We start from the raw sequence: 15217 nt of genomic DNA on the forward strand, positions 1-15217 counted from the left end.
GCCTCTAGAGGAGGAAGAAGATTTTTTTTTTTTTAAGGAGAATGTATACCTTTAATTAACTGTGTGTGAAACTCATGCGATTTGCTGTATCGCAATTATGTGAAGTTACAGCAAAATTATGTGTAATTACACAAAATGCACCTTGCACTGAAAAATTACCTACATGTTTTATTCGGATAAACAGTGAACCCTAAAATATAATTTCAAGTTGATGTCAAGTTGTTTGCTTTCAAAACGATGCTGCTCATGTTTGGATTTTGAGTTTGTGCTAAAAAAAAAACTAAACTGTTTGTTCTAGTAAAAAAATCTATCTGAAATGTTTATTGACTGCCCATGCTAAAGGAACTACAGCTCATGTTAAAAAAACTGCTATCCTCGTCTGATTTGATATTTTTTTCTGGTATCAGCGAGCATATGCGGCCAGATAAGTTTTCTTTATTTTTGTGGGAAAAAAAACATTGTAGCCAAGAACTTAGTCTTAACAAGTGTTGTGTGTGACTCCTAACGTTTTTGGGGTGTCTGGCGTGGGTGAACGTCACAAAAATTATGGGGCACATTCTTTATCGGATGTGTTCTATGTCAGGTAAGGAACCAAAAGCTAGGGGCAAAACAATAGGAATTTTAATTTGTAACCGTTAGAGGAAAAATCCGAGCCACTTTTTAATTTGCTCCTCATTAAATGCAGACATGAAGGGGAACAGTTTACCAGCGAACACACTTGCAGCACAAGTGCAGGCAGGTCACTGGTTCGTGTTTTGCGGCACCAATTCATGCTATATTGCAGGAGCAGAGCGGGCTCTCAAAAACAGTGGAAGCAGCACATCCGCCCTTCCCCATAGGGGCCGTTTGGCAGGCACCTCTGAAAATCCAGGTGTATTTAACACTGTGTGTAACACTGTGCTGGTTTGTCCCCCACAAGATGGAGTGGTCATGGTGCACTGCAATTAATGTAACCACTTTTCCAGTGCAAATTGCTCATGGCACACCACGAGCTGCAGTTCACCTATCTCAGTTATATGCCGGCTGCACATTACATAAAAATCCCATTCACAAAATGTATTTATACAATTACGAACGAGAGCATTTGAGTAAACAATGAATAGTGGTACGTAAAACGTGTTCTGGATATCAAAATCAGCCCCTCTAAATAGAATCGATTGAAATAAATAATTGTAAATAAATATGACCATGGTTTAATCATTATTAGTAATCAATTGATAAAATCATTGACGCATGTAACCATTAAATATTTGATGAGAATACAATCTCATCCACATAGTTTCTTTTGAGAGGGTTTGCCATCCAAAAAAAGAGAGAAGGCTTACCCTGTTAGCCATTAAATGGGTCGGTAACTTGGACACAGAAAAGGAAGCATAAGAGCAAGTAGACTTTAAACCTAGATAGGCAGTTATAAGCACACTTATGCCGGGCCTCACATTTTATTTATGAATGTGAGCCACTGTTAGCAAGCATCTTCCACAAGTGGCAACGAGTTTTAAAATGATATGTCAATTTCTGTTTTTTCACTTACTATCTTCCCTTCATTTTACATTCTTGAAATGCTGCCTTCCCTCCAGGCAGCCCTGGTAATCATCTGGCAAAACATGATTTAATGCTTAGACCTAACCTGCCTTATGCTATATATAACATAAATGCCACTTACATATGTGTTTCATAAAGTGTTTTTCTACAGGGAAGGCAATATATGTAATTGTCCAACAATATATGATCATTTTTTTAATTTGTTCTTTTTGTTCACTTTTTTTTTTACTTTAGCGCAAAACACTGGAACCTCAACTTTGTACAGGAATTCTTATGGCACACCTGCTGATGATATGAAACATAATCAGGTAAAACATGCACAATTAAATATATATATTGCTCATTCATTATATGACAATGGGAAGAATCGCAGTGGTAGTCATTCATGTGTCACTTTTTGCCATTTCACAGCTGCAACCCATTCTATAAAAAAAAAGCGCCTGCAAACTCCCTCCCCACCAACCTCTGCAAAACCAAAGACATCCTAGTCTTCAGAAAAAATCTCAAGACATGGCTGTTCGAACAGTAACCCCTCCCAACCCCCCCCCCCCACTAGCGCCTTGAGACCCTTGCGGGTGAGTAGCGCGCTCTATACATTTTTTTGATTGATTGATTGACTCACTATTGAAAAGAGAATGAAGTATGTTTAAGTGCGTCGTTCATTAGCTTACTCTGCCAATCCCCCTCAATGTTCCTTTGAAGACCAACACTGAATAACTGCACCATTTGCATAAGTTGCAAACTTTATATGCATTTATTGCACACTCACACACACACTATATATGTATATATATATTAATAATATATGTAGTGTGTGTAAATACATATACATTTCGTGCCCGATCAGCATATTGAAAAAAAATGCACATTCCCTGCAGCTGGCTTCCTCCGTTCTTTGAGGAGAATGAAAATAACCAACCAGAAATAAAATAAATAAAAGGAATTCTGAATCTTCCTGATAAGGCACGCCTTTCTGTAAGCTACTAAAAAAGCAAAAAAGAATGCCTCTGTCCCCTGTCTTTCCTTATCTTGAGGCTTATAAATACATATACATTACTGTGATTAACTTCTGTATTAGAGCCAATACTAGGCGGACTTGGACAATAGCAGTGAATTTTAACACAGAAGTACAAAAAAAATCTCTTAGCCATCACATTAAGTACTCATTGGTACAGTTTTCAAAGAAATAAGGAAAGGCCTCTTTAAACAGCTATCAAAGGCAATTGTTGCATGGTGATATAAATACAAAAATTAATCAGAAAATTACTGGCTCATCACTCACCAACCATTCATCTGCAAGATTACTGAAAACGCAGCCTATGTTCAACTTCAAGACCACATCAGTGCTAACTGTCACCTTCATGACTTGCAGTCTGGCTTCAGATCACGTTGCAGCATGGAATCTGCTACCTTACATAATAAAAACAATGCCCTCTTTGCTATAGTTGCCTCCTGACTCCCTATATTGCTGGACCTCCAGCTGCCTTTAACACAGTCAACTATCACACCACACACTCATACACACCCTGGAGTCTTGAAGATAATTCACTGGCAATATCCTTCATAGGTTCTGTCACCGGTTCTCCTCCTAACTTTCCAACAGATATCTGTTTGTCCAAATTGGCAAATAAGGTCACAAAAGAGGGAAAGGTCCTCAACCACGTGTTGTAAGCAACGCAAACATTTTACACGCAAGCGCCAGCATGCTTGTCTAAACAACGCATGGCTTTTTCTGTTCCTTAACCACACGTGCTGAACTACGTATAGGAGTGGTTAAGGCACAGAAACAGTCATGCTTTGTTTGGGAGAGTACGTGGTGAGGTAAGTGGGGCTGGGGTGGGGGTGCATTAAAGGATCGGTGTGGGGCTGAGTGCAGCCTATTATTTTTTAAGGGGTTGGGTATTTTTGTAAGGAATAAGGGTGAGTGTTGGGGTAGAGGCGGGATTGACGCAGTAAGGTGAGTGGGGCTGGGGCAGGGGTGGGGTCCCAGGCTATTTTTTTAAAGAATTAGGTTGGGGGTTGGGCCAGGGGCTGAAGTGGTGAGGTGAGTGGGGCAGTGGTGGGGGGTGGATTAAGGGATGGGGTGGGTGAGGGTCTGGGGTGGGCTATTTTTTTGTGAAGGGGTGGTGGGTTTGGGTATGTTCTTTATTTAGGCTGGGGTGGGGAAGTTTATTTTTTAAGGAGTGGGGGAAGGTTTAAGGAAGAGAGGGAGGAGAGAAGAGGAAGGTCTTAGGGTGGATGTGGGGTGTCGGGGTACTTTAGATTCAGTTTTTAGGGGTGGGGGTTGGGATGTTTTTTTTAAGGCTCAGGGTGGGTAGGGGTCGTTCAGGGTAATTTAGTTCTTAGGGGCTGGAGTGGGGGGTCGGATAGTTTATTAGTTTATTTTTCTTAGGGCTTAGGATGGGTGGGGGCTCAAGGTAGTTCACTTACTAGGGGCAAGGTTTTAGGGCTGAGGACAGGTGGGGGATGTTGTGGTAGTTTATTTTTTAGGGGTGGGGGTCGGGTCGTTTTTTAAGTGCTTAGGGGGTAGGGGTGTTGGGGTAGTTTATTAGTAGGTATGGGGGAGCCGGCATCGTTTTTTTTTTTTTAGGGCTCAGGACGGGTGGGGGGTGTTTGGGTAGTTTACTTTTATGGGGTAGGGCTTAGGATAGTTTTGTTAGGTTTTGGGCGGGTGGGGGGTCGGGATACTTTATTTTATAGGGGTGGGGGTGTGTGGATAGTTTTTTTTTTTAGGGCGGATGGGGGTTCAGGGTAGTTTTTTAAAGGCTCAGGGTGGGTAAGGGTTTGGGGTAGTTTATTAGTAGAGGTGGGGGAGCTGGGAATGTTTTTTTTTTAGGGCTCAGGGCGGGTGAGGGTGTCGGGTAGTTTACTTTTATGGGATGGGGGTTGAGATACACTTTAATTTATAGGGGTGAGGGTGTGTGGATATTTTTTCTTTTGGGTGGGAGGTCGGGGTAGTTTAGGTATTAGGGGTGGGGGTAGTATAGCGCCTCAGGGTGGGTGAGGGGGTGGTATGGTAGAACCGCACATGCTGTTATGCATGCCGTTTCAACACATGCTTTTACTAGGCATGCTTTTACAATGAAAATTCATTGTAAAGGCATGTGTAGTAAAGGCATGCGTGGAAACATAGCGGTCATTTTTCTGACCGCGTTGTTAATGCATGCGTGGTTCCAGCATGCGTGGGTCCATCATACAACCCACCTAAGATCACTATCACCTCTAGAGTCCCCCGGGCTCCATACTGTCTCTATCATCTTCAACGTATACATGGAGCCGCTTGGTGCTTTAGTCACAGATAACATCAAGATTCACGAATATGCCTATGACTCACAGCTCCACTTGAAAGTCTTGTCTGTTCCAGACATCCAACAGCTCAAACACTGCATGCACATCATTCAGACTTTGATTTCCCTCCTTACTTGAAGCACAACCCAACAAAGACTCAATTTCTGTTATTTGCCAAGAACAATAAAGAAGATACAGCACAAAGCTGGCTCAATGACATGAACCTTGATGGCCTTGAACCCCTGGACACAAACCTCTACATCAAGGAACACACTGACAACAACAAAACAAAAAGGCCTAGTACCAGCTTACTCTTTAAAAGAAAGTCAAACCATTGCTTCCAGAAAGCAACTTCTGAACTGCTGTTCAAGCCTTTGTACTCTTGGATGTCGATCAGTGGCATAACAAAGACTCCTGCAGCCCCCACTGTACATGAGGCCCGAGCTCCAGGGGGCCACCTCAGCACAGTACAGTACTCTGGCCTAAGAGCTCCTACATGAGTCCAGAGGGGAGCCCCTCCATGTACTATCAATGGGCGCCCTTTCAAGTTTTGTTGCGCCACTGATGTTATTGGTGGTAATGCCCTACTCCATTTCCTCCCAGACGTCACACTGTCAACCCCTCAGGGGCAGCCTAAATCCTGCAGCATATCTCATCCAGGGATCTTGGCACAAGCGCAGCAATGACACCATCAGACTCCTGACTAAGAAGTGTAAAAAGAAAACAAAAAAACAAGATATCAAGCCTTTTCCATCAGTTCACCCAGGATCTGGAACTACATCCCTGTATCAATCAGGACCGCCCCAACATTGTGTTTTGCCTAGGTTAGCGCTATAGAAATGCTATATACTTACATAGATAGCTACTGTATGGGACACCTTTCTTTGTTAAGTAAGCATGCGCTACATGTAGAGTTTGATAATAAACTCGATGGGAATTAAAAATACAGTCGAGAGGTGATCAGTATGGCAATTCCCAGGGACTTATGACACTTCCTGGTTATTCTCCTGGTGACCTTTTTGAAAGTGTCACACAAAAACTCCTCAAATGATATCCATATAAACATATGCTTTTTGATTAAGCTTCTCTCTCAATTCTTTTTCAAGCCTGTTCTTTAGACACATATTATACCACTACGCTAAGTAACTTATTTTTTCGGACATCCTTTCAGTTGATAGTAAACAATGTAACTGCAGTTATTAGGGAATTAAATAATTTCAGTTACCCCATCAAATTCATAATTGAATATTCGCCAGCCAGACATTATTATTCTATGTTAGCAGTAAGGAAGAACTAGTAATTATCGTAAAGGTACTCCATATTTCTCGAACTTTGTGGCAGAATTCTTTACACAGTAACATAGGATAATACAAACTTGATACTAACGTGCCAATACAGGCAATTTCTTAGACCCTGACTACGTACATGCCATCCATAGCGAACATTTAGTTTAAAAAGGACACTGGGTAACACCAGTAGAAAGAAACATTCTTGAGTATCTAGACTATATATCATTACAGAAAACCTGGTCTTCCTATATAGTTTTTCACATATTTCTTGTGCAGTCTCATTTTTTAATCTCTTTGCATTTACTAAGCAGTAATAAAATTAAACAATCTACTTGCAACTATCCCTACTTGATGGAGAACTATTGAAGGAATATTCCACTTTGCAGTATTTTTCCTTCTCAGTTATATTTAAATCAAACTCCAAGCATTTGTGTTATACCATTAATGATAAGAACCTGATCCACAGAGAATGAATCTGAGTTACCAGAGCACACACAGATAGTCCAATCAGCAAGGAATGAACTACTATAAGCCCTCAGCCCACTTGTATTGGATTTGACCTGTGATGCAAGAAGTGTGAAGGATAAAACACAACGATAAAGAAGTACGGACAGTAGTTTATTTCCTGCTGATTGGACTAGCTATGTGTGCTCCTGTATCTCAGATTCATTGTTGAACGGGACTAGGGCTAGCTCTGGCTCCGTCTGTTTCACCTAAGGTGGCAGGGTGATATACCATGATAGCACCATCTCTATGATTGATTGAGCTTATGTACTACATTTGCCTTAATACAGGTTCAGCGTTGAATGTGCGAACTCCGTGGCATAGCCACCTTCATTTTTAATCTGGTCCACAGAGAAGCTTTATTTTCTATATGGGCAAAATTAGCTTCCTCACTTTTCAGGTGTTTTTTTTTTTTTTTTCCTATTTCATTGAAATTGCATGTTAAAAATTGGTGAACAGCAAAAAATGTTTCAGTGTACGGGTGCACCTCATCATGGGACATACCCCAGTCACAAAACCATGTTCTGCTAGTGGATTAAAAAAGCACAAATTGAAATTACGATCCATGTATGAAAACAACACACGTGGATTTTTCCTGAACCTGGTGAAGACATTGCGCAAATGGTCAGTCGAACTATATAGTTGTTTAACACTTTGTGCTTGCTGCTGTGACATTCATAATCCACTGTAAAAAAATGCCTATTAAAAACAAACATTGTACATAAAATTTGTTATAAATTGGATGTCTAGTTAGCAGAGGTATGCATCCTGTCCACGTAGGGACCACAGTCATAGTCAAAGTAAGTCTGTTACACACCCTAAATTTCCCTGTGCTCACCCGCTGGTAGCTTGACACAGAACAGTCAGGCTTAACTTATGAGGCAATGTGTAAAGTAATTGTGCAACACTTAAAACAGTAAAACAGTGAAAACACCACGCTAAAATAATCCACACCAGGTTAGAAAAATAGAGCTTAATTTTATAAACAAAACAAGACCCCAAGGCAACACAAATCCAATAAGTAGAAGCTGAGAAATGAATCTTTAAACAATAGATGCAAACAGTGCTTAGAATATGAAATTGCCAACCAAGGCTAGCTCGTCTTAATAAATGGGGATAAATCCAAAGTTCAGGCTGACCGCGATGGAGCATGGGCCGGCTACGGGGACCAAACTTGTCCCACTTAAAGAGTATCATGTATGTGGGGTTGCGTCGAGGATCTGATGCGGGGAGCAGAGGAGAGTATGCAAAGACAATGCATCTGTTCCAATCTGCCCAGTGAGGGTGTGCGTTATTGTGAGCCACGCAGTCATCGATCCTCATACAGTGGTGTGGCACTAAACCCCTTTGCGAAGGCAATGCATCTTTGTCGAGGTGCATAGCTAGGGGATGTGAAGGCAGTGCGTCTGGGCTGAAGGCGATGCGCCAGTTCCAGGCTGCACAGTTGGTGCTGCGATGTCTTTGTCCTCAGCTGCAGCAGCAATACTTCTGTGACGATGAGAGATATGGTGGTTCTGATTGGCGCAGTGCCATCGATGCACCGACATCGAGAGTGCAGAACAAAAGGACCCACTTTCAGGGGCCCAGGATTGGATTGGCACTACTTGGCAGGGTAGGACTCACAGATGGCAGAGTCCATTTGTGGCAGGAGAGGTGCAGGCAGTCTTTGATGTCCCTGAGACTGCAGAAAAGGAGGCAAGCCAGCAAGCCCTTGAAGTCACGTTGGTTTTGGGGATGTAAAGGTTCAGGTCTAGTTCTTTTTACTCCCAGGCAAGGCAGCAGCAGGGCAGGCACAGCAAAGCAGGAGTTCAGCAAAGTCCAGCAGGGTTTCAGCAGAGTGACAGTCTCTTCAGTGGTTCAGCAGTCCTTCTCCTTGGCAGACTACTCTCAGGTCTAGAAGTCTACTGATTTCGTAGGGTCTGAAGTCCAGTTCTTAAATCCAGTGATGCCTCTGAATTGGGGGTGACTTCAAAGAGGGGATTTGAAGTGCACACATGTCCTCCCTTTCCTGCCATGGCTCCAGACACACTACAGGGGGTTATGTAGCTGTTTGTGTGGGGATAGGCATAGCCCTATTCTGGTGCAAGTGCCAGCTCCTCCCTCCCATCCTGCCCACGATGGCCCATCAGCCTGGTGATGGCCCATCAGGATGTTAATGATCCATCAGGCACACCTCAGTTCCCTTTGTGTGTGACTGTCTAGAGGAAATGCACAAAGCCCTACTATCACCCAACCCAAACGTATATTGGAGGCAGACAGCAGGCACACAGGGCTTAAGAGCAGACAAATGCCAGCTTTCTAAAAGTGGCATTTTTAAAGTTGTAATTATAAATCCAACTTTACCATTAAAGAGGATTCATTATTATAAGTCCATAGGTAACAAACCTGATAGTCCTACTCCTTCTCAATCAAGAATTATACATAATAAAAGTATTAAGGAATCCCATTACTATCCTATGAGAGGGATTGGTGTCACAGTAGTGAAAAACAACTACCAGGGCATGTAAAACTACAAAGTGTATGTCCTGCCTTTTACTTACACCACACCAGTCCCTATGGGCTACCTAGGGCCTACCGTTGGGATGTCTTATATGTTATAAAAGGGGTGTTTAAGCCTTGGCAAGTGGTTTTAAATATCATGTCAACATGAAACTGCACATACAGTCTCTGCAGTGGCAGGCCTGAGGCATATCTAAGTGGTTGGCACAATCAGTGCTGCAGGCCAACTAGTAGCATTTAATTTCCAGGCTTTAGTCAGATATAGTGCACATTACTAGGGACCTGTAAGTAAATGAATTGTGCCAGTTTGGCTATACCAATTTTACCATGTTTTAGGGGAGTGATCACATAAACGTTAGCATGGTTAGCAGTGGTAAAGTGCACAGAGTCCTAAGGCTTACAAAAACAGATCAGCAAAAAATGAGACAAGGCAGGCAAAAGTTTGGGGGAAGACCACCCTAAGGCTGTCAGGTCTAACACATTTCCTCCCACAGTTGAAAGTGGGGAGAGCTACTCAACACCTTGGGAGTTCTCATCACTAAGGCAGATGAACCTCACAAGACCAACAGCATTGTCATAGTCTGACCCAGGTCTGTGTTCCACTGTAAAGTCCATTCCCTGTAGGTAGATGGACCACCTAAACAATTTTGAATTCTCACCCCTCATGTGCATTAGTCACCTGAGAGCCTGTGGTCAGTCTGAATCCAAGAGTGAGTCCCACACAGGCATGGTCTCAACTTCTTCAGTACCCTAACCCCAGCAAATGCTTCCCGCTCAATGGCACTCCACCTCTGTTCCTAGGGTAGTAACCTCTGGCAGATAAAAGCTACAGGTTGGTCTAGGCCCTCCTCGTTAAGCTGTGACAGTACTGCCCGGACATCATGCTCTGCAGCATCAGTTTGAACTATGAACTTCTTGGAAAAGTCAGTGGCCTTGTGCACATGGCTTGTTTGAGGAAGTCAAATGATTTCTGCCATACCTTTATCCAGATCACATTTCTGGTTTGCATCTTTGATGTTAGTTCAGTTAAGGGAAACTTTAGAAACACAAAAGGATGATGGATGGAGTGCTGAAACATTTCAAACCCTCACCCACAGTCACAGATCTGGGTAATTTGCTCACCATGCCACCACAGTTTGGACCCAGCCATATGCAAATCAGTCTTGACCCTGGTCCACATGGGAATAGTCCAGCCCAAACTGTCAGGCCAGGTCCTCCCCAGAGCAGAAACATTCTTCCTAGGCCCGGTTTCGGGGTATCACCCTTCATCAGCCAGGTAAGCTTGAATCCAGCAGCACAGTGAGCAAGAGACCCATGTCGGGGCATACCTTAGCTACTTAATGCAACGTTAGCAACACAAAAGGATGATGGACAGAGTGCTGACACTTTCACCGCCAGTCACAAATCTAGGTTATATCTATAGTTCTTTTGCTCACCATGCCACGCCAGTTTGGACCCAACCATATGCAAATCAGTCTTGATCCTGTTCCATGTGGGCGCTGCCCAGCTCTAACTGCTAGGCCATGTCCTCCCTGGACCGGAAACAAGCATTCTGGGACTGATTATGGGGCATCTCTCCTCATCAGCCATGTTAGCTTGAACCCAGTGGCATAGTGAGCAATGAACCCATGTCTGGGCATACCCAACCTACTTAGGGCAACATTAGCAGCACAAAAGGATAATGGATGGAGGGCTGAATTTTTTTAAACACTCAACCCCCTTTTACACATCTGAGTTATATCCATAATTCTGTTGCTCACCATGCCACACCAGCTTGGACCCAGCCATATGAAAATCAGGCTTGACCCTGCCCCTGATTTGAACAGTCCAGCCCGACTGCCAAGCCAGGTCCTCCCTGGGTGGGAAACAAGCATCCTGGGACCGGTTTGAGGGTATCACCCCTCATTAGCCAGGTTAGCTTGAATCCAGTGACACGGTGAGCAAGAGACCCACGTGTGGGCATATCCCAGCTAGTTCCAGTTCCAAACCTTTTTGACTCCCTTTCTGGGTAGCAATGAACCTGGTGATAGCACAAGCCCACTCAGCACCTTAGCATTTGCAGGTGTGACCTGAGCTCCTCTTCCTTCCATGCAGTGTGCTCTTGATCATTCCCTAGCAAACAGTCAGCAGGCATGGCAGGGCTCACAGCTACTTGCACAAGACCGGAGACCTCTATACCGCTCAAATGGAACAAGGGCAGTGACCCTCATGGTTGTCTGCTACCACACCATCGAGGAATACATTGGGTAAGATCTACTCTGAGGGCACCGGATGACTTCATTCCATAGTCGTACTGGCACCTATGTCCCTGAGATTGTCCTTAGCTTGCCCATTGGCGCTAACCCATTCTCTATACTTGATAGTATTGGGGGGCACATGGGTCTTTGGAATTATCTCTGTATCACCCAGGGACACTAGGGTAACAGTGGTAAGCTCCCCCCACTAACGAGGACAAGCTCCTCCCCTAGCACTGCACCAGCCACCCCTAGGATCTTTCCTCCAGTGGGAGTTAGTGCTCTTTTTGGGCACTTGGGATCCCTCTTGACATGCCCATACTCTAAGCACTCCTAGCACGGGGGTTGCACTGACTCTTGTCAGGGAAGCTCTTTTACTGGTGGCCAGATTGGGTATAGGGCCATTTCCCCTAAGAACTGTTTTGTTGGACTTGAGAGTATCTCCCTGTCTTTCTTCCCCGGGGACCCTGATCACCCCTTTTGGAAATCCCTCCCATGTGCTTTTGTGGACATTGTGGTGCCGACCTAGAGGTCCACCTCTTTAGGAAGCTTCCTGAGGGTCAAGCAACTTGATATCCACTAGGTGCTGGTGCAGCTCTGGAAAACAAACTTCAAGCATGTGCTCGCTCATAATGAGGTTGTACAGTCCATCAAAGTCATCTACCTTGCTGCCCCTCACCCAGCCCTTCAGAGCCTTGCCAAAATATCAAGAAAATCACCCAGGTTTGAATGGGGAGTTTGTGGCTCTTTCTGAACCTCAGGCGATACTTCCCTAGAGTTAACCCACACTTGCTGATGAGTATAGCTTTCATGGGAGTGTATTGTGTCTGGTTCTCTGCTTCTAGTGTCAGGAGTGTGCCCCTCCCCATTGTTGACATATACCTCCACAAGCTACCGGCCCCAGTGCTCTTCAGGAACCTTGTGCAGTCTGAGAGCAACCTTGTAGGCCGCGAACCCCTTGTTTATGTCATCCTCCACCACATAACTGGACACTAACGGCCAGATTTAAGGGAAAATGACAGTGCGCGTTCCTGAGCCAAATTTGGCAGCACCGGGCACCGTAATTTTCACAATGCAGGGATGTTCTGTATTAAATAGAATACGGGGCACCCCTGTGTTGTTCCTGCACCGGCACTAAATTTGCTGCTTTGCGCCAACACAGCAACCCTTGTATCATTGTGCAAGGATGGCTGCGTTGAGGGGGAGATTGTTTTTGGGCAGGAAGGAACACCTTCCTGCACAAAAACAGTCTTAAATGGAGAAGTGCTCTAGCACACATAGAAAGAGCAAAAAAGGAGGAGAAATAAAAGCATTTCTCCTCGTTGCGCCCTGCTAACGCAACCCCTGGGGTGACATTAGATTTTGGCGCTGCCTCAGGTTCACGATAACTCGTAAATCTGGGGCAGCGTCAAAACACAATGGGTGTTGCTGTGGCACAGCAACACCCATTGCATGTCTCTTTCATGCAAAATGCTGCGTGTAAAGGGATCGTATTTACATGGTGGTGTTAATCCACAAAAAATGGATTAACGCCACCTTGTAAATACGGTGCAGTGCATAGCACCACCAGAGCGTCACTAAAGGTGACATTCCATTGGCGCTAGGGGCTCTGAAATATGCCCCTAAATCCTTTGGGATCTGGACCCTCTCATCGCAAGCAGACACTGTAGGTATGCTGCCACCGTCACTGCTGGAGTCAGCCTGTCTGGCCTTACTGTCCAGCTCTCTCATACTGAGCTTGTGAGCCAGAAGTAGTTTATTTTCCTCAAACGCCCTTTATTTTGCCTCCTCTTCCATGGCCAGCCTTTTCTCCTCCAAGGCTCTGTTCTCGAATTTAAGCTTGGTCAGTTTCATCTTTAATTTCTTGTCCTCCCTCCAGCTCCTCTGGGATAAGGCCTTTACATGAAATGCTGCTCCTTGCTCTGGGGGAAAGCTCCACTCTGTTGGCTCCATGGCCCACAGGCAGTCCCAGATCCTCCAGTGAATGCAGTTCCACATCCTCATCTGTTATCGCATCCTCCTCCTCTGGGGTCACAGCTGAATCCCGGGCATCCGACAATGTCCTCAGGAGCTTTTGCAGCTCCAGGTTCTTGGTGAAGCCCCTCATGGAAATTTCCAACCAGCTGGAAGATGCTTTTAAGCTGGGACACAGTGTAATTCTCTAGCTGGGCCAGCTCACACTCTATTGTTGCAGGTGCAGATGTAGGACCGCCACTTAAAGACATAATTTTAGTAAAAAACTAAAATGCCAATCAGGGAAAGTTAGAAAAATCAAAAATGCCAATTAGAGAGAGAAGGAAAAAAGCAGATGCCAATGAAGATCAGAGACAATTGATTCAAATTAGTTTTATATGTGGATAGTAGTGTACACCAAATTACTGTAAGGCACTGCACACATACAAGTCCTGTCCTCATCGCTGATTACCGATGTTAGAAACTAGGTCTCTAGTTGGAAGAGGTATGCACCCTGTCCAAGTAGGAACCACAATCCTATTCAGGGTCAGATACACACCTTAAATTGGCCTTTACTCAACCTTGGTAGCTTGGCACAGAGCATTCAGGCTTAACTTAAGAGGCAATGTGTACAGTATTTTTCGGCACCACTTAAAACAGTGAAAACACCGCACAAACATAATCCACACCATGTTTGAAAAATAAAGCTTCATTTAACCGCTTCTGTGCCTTGGACGAGATGATCTCGTCCAAGGCTACAGTTCCCCTGTGCCTTGGACGAGATCATCTCGTCCAAGCGACAGGGGAACTTGGGGGAGCGCTAGCGCGCCCCCCTGTGCACCCCCCTCCCCCCCAAGGCGGGGATGGAAGGGGAACACCTTCCCCTTCCACCCCCACCCCCCCCTGTGATGTCAGCGCACGAGCGCGCGCTGATTTGTCACAGGGGCCTCCCCCATCGCGCTGGAAGCTCTGCTTCCAGCGCGATTGAAAGAGAAATGCAAAAACATTTCTCTTTCAATCACTGGGGGAGGCCCGGAGGGGCTTCAAAGGGAAGGAAAAGTATTTCCTTCCCTTTGAAGTCTCTCCGAGGGTTTCAAAAGCCGGATTGCTTGCAATCCGGCTTTTGAAACCCCACTAGACACCAGGGATTTTTTTTTTTTTTACAGAAATTTCTATAAGGGAGTGACCCCTTGGGCAAGGGTCGCTCCCATGGGGGGCATTTTTTCGGGAAGGCCTTTCTGCCCCCCCGGGGGCAGAAACCTCTAGGCACCAGGGACCATTTTTTTATTTTATTTATTTTTTTATGTTTCATTTTATTTTTTTAGGTGGGGAGCGACCCCTTAGGCAAGGGTCGCTCCCCTTGGGGGAAAATTATATTTAGCCCATTTCTGCCCCCCTTGAGGGCAGATTGGCCTACTTTGACGAGGCCAATCTGCCCCCAAGGGGGGCAGAAACCACTAGACACCAGGGAGTTTTTTCTTTGCGTGAATTTCACGCAAGGTGAGCGACCCCTTAGGCAAGGGTCGCTCCCTGGGGGGGCAAATTTATTTTAGGACATTTCTGCCCCCCTGGGGGCAGATTGGCCGAGTTTAGGTCAATCTGCCCCCAAGAGGGCAGAAACCACTTGGCACCGGGGATTTGTTTTTTTGGCACCAATGTCACGCAGGGGTAGCGACCCCGTAGGCAAGGGTCGCTCCCGGGGGCGGGGGGTGGGGGCTGGGGGGGGAAATTTATTTTAGGCCATATCTGCCCCCCCTGGGGGCAGATCAGCCTATTATTAGGCCCATCCGCCCCCAGGAGGGGGCAGAACCCTCTAGGCGCCAGGGGAATGTTTTTTTTTTTTTTTTTTTTTTGTTTTGTTTGTTTGTTTGATTTTTTAGAGATGGGGAGCGACCCATCAGGCAAGGG

General features: G+C 45.0%; 1 protein-coding gene across 29 annotated transcripts in view; it reads left to right on the forward strand.

Moving 5' to 3' along the window:
* CTNND2 (catenin delta 2) overlaps nt 1-15217 on the forward strand; it is a 3139673-nt gene that overhangs the window by 3083475 nt on the left and 40981 nt on the right. For all 29 annotated transcript variants that reach the window (XM_069219651.1, XM_069219660.1, XM_069219653.1 and 26 more), the window contains one exon: nt 1777-1850. In XM_069219651.1, the coding sequence (XP_069075752.1) occupies nt 1777-1850 (74 nt within the window). The remainder of the gene's footprint in view (nt 1-1776; nt 1851-15217) is intronic.

The sequence above is a fragment of the Pleurodeles waltl genome, chromosome 2_2 (assembly GCF_031143425.1).
Source record: "Pleurodeles waltl isolate 20211129_DDA chromosome 2_2, aPleWal1.hap1.20221129, whole genome shotgun sequence".
NCBI lineage: Eukaryota > Metazoa > Chordata > Amphibia > Caudata > Salamandridae > Pleurodeles > Pleurodeles waltl.